The sequence below is a fragment of the Zalophus californianus genome, chromosome 11, assembly GCF_009762305.2.
Source record: "Zalophus californianus isolate mZalCal1 chromosome 11, mZalCal1.pri.v2, whole genome shotgun sequence".
Classification (NCBI taxonomy): domain Eukaryota; kingdom Metazoa; phylum Chordata; class Mammalia; order Carnivora; family Otariidae; genus Zalophus; species Zalophus californianus.
In genome coordinates this window covers 100,552,354-100,559,997 of record NC_045605.1, presented here as the reverse complement: position 1 = coordinate 100,559,997, position 7,644 = coordinate 100,552,354, and the positions used below count along the sequence as shown (strand labels likewise).

At 45.9% G+C, this 7,644-nt stretch overlaps 1 protein-coding gene across 1 annotated transcript; it reads left to right on the top strand.

The window, feature by feature from the left end:
• Nucleotides 1-189: 189 nt before the first annotated feature.
• Nucleotides 190-7,517, top strand: MED19 (mediator complex subunit 19). The gene is made up of 5 exons (XM_027581390.2): nucleotides 190-551; nucleotides 4,630-4,886; nucleotides 5,053-5,149; nucleotides 5,683-5,777; nucleotides 5,990-7,517. The coding sequence occupies exons 1-5, from the start codon at nucleotides 284-286 to the stop codon at nucleotides 6,056-6,058; spliced, it is 786 nt and encodes a 261-aa protein (XP_027437191.1). The 5' UTR covers nucleotides 190-283; the 3' UTR covers nucleotides 6,059-7,517.
• Nucleotides 7,518-7,644: the final 127 nt, after the last annotated feature.

The window sequence follows — 7,644 nt, the reverse complement described above, 5'->3', positions numbered from 1 at the left end:
CCTCTGCGCCCGGAAGTATATCTCTGATTGGACGCTGCGGAAGGTAGGCGGATTTGACACTTTATTGGTCGATCTAGCTGTCGTTTTCTCTAGTTAAGTCATTTTATTGGATATGCAACCGTGGCGCTCGGAGACTACGGAAAAGAATTTAATAAGTTTAGATAGCACTTCCGGAACGTTCTCCTAAAGCGACGGAAGTAGTTACCAGAAAAAGGTAGGCGGGGTACCCAATGATAAGCGGCTCCTAGAGGAAGAGGGCGGGACATCGTGAAGGGATTGTCCAATGAAAACGACCGACGCCAGACCCCGGGACCGCGCCGGGGCGGAGAAGACGATGGAGAATTTCTCGGCACTGTTCGGAGCTCAGGCTGACCCACCACCACCCCCAACCGCACTCGGCTTCGGACCAGGAAAGCCTCCACCTCCGCCTCCCCCTCCTCCGGGCGGGGGCCCCGGCACGGCCCCGCAGCCCACTGCGGCCACGGCCCCTCCCGGCGCCGACAAGTCGGTGGCTGGTTGTGGTCCCTTCTATCTTATGCGGGAACTTCCAGGTGAGTATTAGGCCTGGCCGAAGGTGGCCAATCAGATCATAGCAAGGAGGTGATGGGCGTGGCTCCCAGCCCGCCCGGGTAGGTGTGAGGTAGCCTAGGCAACGCGTGTCGGGACCTTGGAGCTCAAAGTTGGAAGGGGTCGGAGGATTCACCACCAAAGGGATGACATGAATTTTTGGCCTGCATTGGGAAGGGGGAGAGAATGCATTTCCGTGACCATGTTTCACACCATATTTGACTCTGTCCCTGATACTGGTTTATGGTTCCCTAGAAATTAGAGTTTGAGTTTGGAACTCGAGAGGCCTGATTTAACATTCCTGCAGACCTAAGGTTTTCCAAATCTGTCACAAGCATGCTGTTGGTTAGAGGCATGTTGCCCTCCTTTTTTTTTTTTTTAAGATTTTTATTTATTTATTGAGAGAGAGAGAGAGAATGGGAGAGAGAGAGCATGAGATGGAGGAAGGTCAGAGGGAGAAGCAGACTCCCCGCTGAGCAGGGAGCCCGATGCGGGACTCGATCCGGGGACCCCAGGATCATGACCTGAGCCGAAGGCAGTCGCTTAACCAACTGAGCCACCCAGGCACCCGCATGTTGCCCTCCTTCTGAGGGCCTCTGCCTGTCTTCACCAGTCGGAAGGAGGGATTAGAATCGAACCAAAAATTTGTTTTGTTGAGCACCTACTATGTACCAAGCACTGTTCTAAATGCTTAAGATACAGCTGTGAGTAGGACTGACAAGATCTTTGCCTGTTTTGGAGATTACATTTCAGAAGAGGCGGCACAGAGTAGTACACTAGATAACATCAGATAGCGGTTAGGGCTACAAGGAGAAAATGTGATAAAGAATTGAGGCAGAACTGCTTTAGCTAGAGTGATCAAAGAAGCCATCTCTGAGTAGATAATATTTGAGCGTAAATGTAAAGAGCCAGTCATGTGTGAATGGGAGAGATAAGATGCAAGAAATGAGGTCAGAAGCCGTGGTGTGAGGGAAAAGCTTGGAATATCTGAGGGTCAGAAGACCAGTTGGACTCCAGTGAAGTTTCAAGGGAAAGAGTGATAGGAGATGAAGCGGGGAGGAATAGGTAGAGGCCTTTGTAAAGTATTTAGATTTTAAGTTCAGGGGGAACCATTTTATTTATTTGTTTTTAGTAATCTCTGTACCGAAAGTGAGGCTCAAACGCACCACCCGAGATCAAGAGTCGCATTCTCTACTGACTGAGCCAGCCAGGCACCCCTCAGGGGGAGCCGTTTTAACAAAGGAAAGTGACATGATCTGATTTACTTATTTTTAATCATCCAAACAGCTACATTAAGAATGGAAAGTGAGGAAATCAGTCAGAAGTTACTGCTTAGTAACCCAGGAAAGAGATGATGGTTTGGACTAGGCAGTAGTGGTGGAGGAGAGAAGTGAACTGATGCAGGATAAATGTTAGGGATAGAGCTTATGGGAACGAAGTATTGAATCTAGAAGTAGAGAGGAACTGAAAATACTTGTAAATTCTGGGGTTGAATAGTTGGGTGGATGGTAGTGCTGAGACCAAGAAGGAACAAGTTTGAGGAGATGGAAATCAAGACTCATTTGGGACATGTTAATTCTCCAGATGGCCTTTCAATTCCTCCCAAGTCCTACTGCTACATCAGGAATTGAGGGAAATAATAACGCATATTGGTACAGTGCTTTGAAGGTCACAGTGCAGTTATATATGTAATAGAATTTGATACTGAGAATAGCCCCTTGAGGTAGGCATGTTACAGTTGAATAAAACTGAAGCATAGAAAGGTTGACTTTCCTTTGGTCAGTTAGTGGTTGATGTCTACCAGCAGTTTCTCTAACTTTATGATTGTACCTATTTTTATCAAGCAGTCGACAGATAGTATTTGTTTTGGGCAAATGCTGGTTTATGTAGGAAGGGCAGCATGTGGTGAGAAGGGGAGAGAATATGTCTAGTCCTTGCTTTTTTTTTTTTTTTAAGATTTTATTTATTTACTTGACAGAGAGAGACAGTGAGAGCAGGAACACAAGCAGGGGGAGTGGGGAGAGGGAGAAGCAGGCTTCCCGCCAAGCAGGGAGCCCGATGGCGGGGCTCGATCCCAGGACCCTGGGACCATGACCCGAGCTGAAGGCAGACGCTCAACGACTTAGCCACCCAGGAGCCCCAATAAATAAAATCTTAAAAAAAAAAAAAAATGACAAAGAGTTGTCCACTTGAGCCAGACATTGAAAATTTCATATTGGTGAAGAAAATTTGGAAGAATTATCTTATAATTACATCAGTTTTCCTAAAACAAACTTCCTAAAAGGAAATGAGAAGTGGGTTTCTTAGGAGATAATGGAGACTCATTTGGATGGATTAGAAACATAGCATAGGTGAGTAGTGGTTGATCAGGCCCCAAAACTAAGTTACAGTAAGATGTATTTTACCGTGAGTGCCAAAGGAATTTGAGCTTTTTCCTGAGGATAATAGGAAACCATTGAGATTTACGGACCGAGGAGTATTGCTTCTAAAAATATCCGGAGAATATGGGTGCCCTGTATTGAAATAGAGAAGCCCTGAGTGAGGTGGGGAAGATTTGGGAGTTTAAAAAAAATGAATCTCCATGGAATTGACTAAGAGGAAGTTGGAAGTGTAAGATTAGTTTGTAGGAGGCTGGGGAGAGAGGTTTATAAATCATCTTCATGGAACTGATAGTCAAAACAGGAAGTTGGATGGACTCATAAAGTGTTTAGGAAAGGCAGGAGTGCCTTCTCACCCGGGCCTTGAGGATGACGCCCCTGGAAGAGGAGAGCTGACAGAGGTGGGAAACAGAAGGATGCTAGCATGGCAGGAGGCAGCGCCTAGTTATGAGGAGCGGTACTCTGGCGCTGCATGTTCTGCCGTTACAGTAGACCATATTTCTGAAACGTTTGGCACGAGAAGGGAAAAAGGGAAGGATAGGGTAAGGCCTTGGGGTATGGAGGGAAAATACCTTGCTCACTTAAAGTTACTGAGCACCAAAGATGTGTACTGTGTTTGGCACCGGTGATACATGTACAAACAAGAGCGACACTGTCTCGGCCCCCAGGGGCCTCAGATCAGAACCTGGGTTTTTCCAAGTGAATGGTTCTGAACAAGCCACTTTCATCATCATTTGCATTCTTCGTGTTCATCATAACTGTAGATGAAATTGTAGGCTAGCTAGCTCCACCCTTTGCCACTAGATCCTTACTAGATTACTAACAAGCTTCCATTTTTTGAAAAAAGTCAGCCATGCAGTATTTTACCGATAGTGCCTTGCATCTGTAGAATACTTTATACTTCTCAATGTTTTCATTTGCACCTTGAAAAAAAAAATTTAAGTGTGCTTAAAATAGCTGTTACCCCACTGCAGAGATAAGAGAGGAAACTGAGGCATAGAGCACTGCTAGGATTAGACTTCTAGTTGTCCAGCTGCTAAGGGAACATTTCTTTCTTTGAGGCAGAGTATTATACTTGGCATTATGAGTAATGGAGATGGTGGTAACAAGTTAGTCAGCAGTAGCTAAAAAATCCCGTTTCCTGTGTAAAGGTAATTAATGTTTCTTGCTAATAAAAAAAAAAAAAAAAAACGGAAAAAAAAGTCCTTGACCAGACACTGAAGCCATTGGGTCATATTTGGCTCTTACCTTGATGGTGGCTGAGCTCTGAGGTAATATCCTGCTGTGTCAGAGAGTATAATTTCTCTCTAGTATATTATATGAGAAGCACTCAGAACAGTGTTTAGCACAGAGTAAGCATCATGTTAAGTGTGGTGAGTCCAAGTTGGGGAGAGTGTCTCTTGCTTTGGGGTAGAGTAGTTTCCATCTGTGCCCTCATTGGACGTTTGCGGATTTTTCTCCTCGTTCCAACTTACCATTCTATGGTATATATTTTTAGTGTTTATTATATGTTGTTATTTAGTTTTGCTGTTTCTTACTTAAAAAAGTAAGTTCAAATCTTTCTAATTCTCACATAAAAGATTCCCTATTTAGGCTAAAACATAGTCCTTCACTTTCCCTCTGGGTGACTTAAAATTCTCTACTCTTGGGACTAATAATTTTTTTGTTCTTCTGTGTCCTCTAGGTAGCACCGAGCTGACAGGCAGCACCAATCTGATCACACACTACAACCTAGAACATTCCTATAATAAATTCTGTGGGAAGAAGGTGAAGGAGAAGCTAAGTAACTTCCTGCCTGACCTGCCAGGGATGATTGATCTGCCTGGTTCCCATGATAACAGCAGCCTCCGCTCTCTCATTGAGAAACCCCCTATTCTTGGTGGCTCTTTTAATCCTATCACAGGGACTATGCTGGCTGGCTTCCGCCTCCACACTGGCCCGGTGAGTCCCCTCTTGGGGAGGAAGAAGGCAAACGGGGAGGCCTGAAAGGCGTGGAGGTGGTTTTTCTGTCCAAGTCTGTTCCTTCATAACTTACTGAGCAGAACAGACGATGGGAGCAGGGCGTTTCCTCCCTCCACTCACCTGGACCTTCCTTTGGTTCCTTCAGTTACCAGAGCAGTGTCGTCTGATGCATATTCAGCCTCCCAAGAAGAAGAATAAGCACAAGCACAAACAGAGCCGTACCCAGGACCCTGTCCCCCCAGGTAAGAAACAGTTCGGTTCAAAGCCAGAAAACCTGGATCTGGTCAGACCGTCCCCAGTTAAAAACTCAGGTTCCTTACAGAGCCCCAGACTCCCAGTTCTCTTGAAACTGGTATAAAGGTAATTAGTATTTCCTGCAAGTAGGTCTCCTGGGCAGGTAGAAAGCTGGAATGGTGCTTTAGCAGTGCCTCCCTGTCCTCTCTGGCCTTTAGAAGAGCAATTGCCCGGGCACCTGGGTGGCTCAGTTGGTTAAGCGACTGCCTTCGGTTCAGGTCATGATCCTGGAGTCCCGGGATCGAGTCCCGCATTGGACTCCCTGCTCAGCGGGGAGTCTGCTTCTCCCTCTGACCCTCCCCCACCTCATGTGCTCTCTCTCTCTCTCTCTCAAATAAATGAATAAATAAAATCTTTACCAAAAAAAAGAAGAGCAATTGCCCTTGACTAGGTTTTCCTGTGGTCTTCACAGAGATCCTAGCAGTAGGGACCTTTGAGCTCTACAGTAGGGAATTTTGAGAGCACATACTGTCTCCTACAGAAACACCATCTGATTCTGATCACAAGAAGAAGAAAAAGAAGAAAGAGGAGGATCCTGAACGGAAAAGGAAGAAGAAAGAGAAGAAGAAAAAGAAGGTAGGGTAGGGACCTGCTCCTGCAGCCCACTGAGTCTCCGCGTCTCCCCCTGTCCTCGATGGTCCTTTGCCTCAGGTGGGACCCACGACTGAAAATCCAGGGCATGTTGCAGTTTTTTCCTGTACAGCACTGACCAAGGCCACGGCCACGGCTGTCACGGCCACGGCTAGGTCCTAGTCGTTCTCTTACCCCTTCTTCCTTGTCTTCCCCAGAACCGACACAGTCCAGACCACCCAGGCGTGGGCAGCTCTCAGGCCAGCAGCAGCAGCAGCCTCCGCTAGCCGGGCTCTGCCGGGATGGCTTCCCCTGCTGTAAGGAGCCTGCTGATTAAAGCCGCCTTCCAGCTCGGACACTGCCGTGGGGGCGTCCCATGCAACCGGGCCAGGAGCCAGCTCTGACTGCGCTGGGCTAAGATCAGTGCATTAGAGGAGAGAAGGGCCATGCTTTTGTAAGGCTCAGCCCAGTTGGCTTTCTCACGGACATCTCTTCCTCTCCCAGGAAGGTTTCTTTTCATCTCTTTTGTGCAGTTGGTCTGATTTAGGACATTGTCTGATCTGTTAGGGTTTTTCTTTAAAAAAAAAAAAAAAAAATCTGCATTTATCAAACTGGCTGAACTGTGGCTGCCTGTTAAAGAGGTAAGTGCCTTTCCATGTGAGAGTCAGGGTTTAAGCCAGGGCGTTCAAAGATCTGAGGGGAATTTGGGTCTTACCATTACATTATTAGTAGGCAGGGAGACCACCAAAATGAGATGGGGGAACATGGTGCAGAAGTGAGGCAGAGCTTGCTAATACGTGTCCACAGCAGACACTTAACACTCTGCCCATCATGTTGAGGACCAAGCACCTGGATGAGGCTCCACGGGAGGAGCTGATCCAGTTAAGGCTCATCTGTCTTCTAGGTCAGTTTTGTGTTAAAACAGAACAGCCACCTGAAAAAGCACCCACAATCACCAGTGTATTTCAACAAGGTTGATTCCTGGTGAAGCCTGTGATTTTTTTTTTTTTTTTTTTAAATTTCTGGCAAGCAAAAGTAAATGCTTTTCCTGTCTTTATAGGAATCTTTGCCCTGCCTCATTCCTTAAAGAGAATGAAGCTATTAGGCTGATGCAAAAACATTTCTAAGCTTCTAAGATAGCCACAGAAAGGCAGCCTAAACTAGCAGAATGTGAAAGAAATTCCTTCAGTCTTTATAGCAGGCCAGGTAACTGGAAATGTCCATGAGAAAACCCAAGCTATTGTAATCTGACTTTAAATAAATTTGACACAGAACAGTTAAAATCTGTTGCTATGAGCCAAGGTTGTTACTAGATTAGTAGGTGGAAAACCATTCATTGAGCTACAGTTTTAATCTGGGATTTCAGAGCAAGACTGTATGCGCTTAAGTCATGGACAGTGAAAATAATGGGTTCTGGCCAGTTTCTGGAGATTTAGTGTCTGAGGCAGCCTATTTAAAATTAGGGCATAGCCTTTTTGCTTTGGACAAACAGAAGAGACACCGTGAGCTATCATATTGAAGTGCCAGCCATATCCAGGCAATCAGCCTCTAACAGGCTTTCATCCCTCAATCACCCACTGTCTCACCTCTGGCCACATCCAGAGATTTTTACTTTCCAGAGACGAAATTCTGTATTAAACTGTGGCAGTCGAGAGTTCTCTAAGCCTTAAAACAACAAGGAGCTTAGGTGGTCACAGAGGGTTTCTTCTAGGAATTTTTGAATTAAATCACCAAAATAAAAACAGGACCTGTTGTTTTAAGTGGTTATTCCCACTACAGTGCTGCCTAAGGGTGGGCCAGGACCAGAGAAGCTTACGAGGTTTTCTTTGTGACCTCCCGCCAGAGATCATTCACCTTGCCTTAACCAGACAAA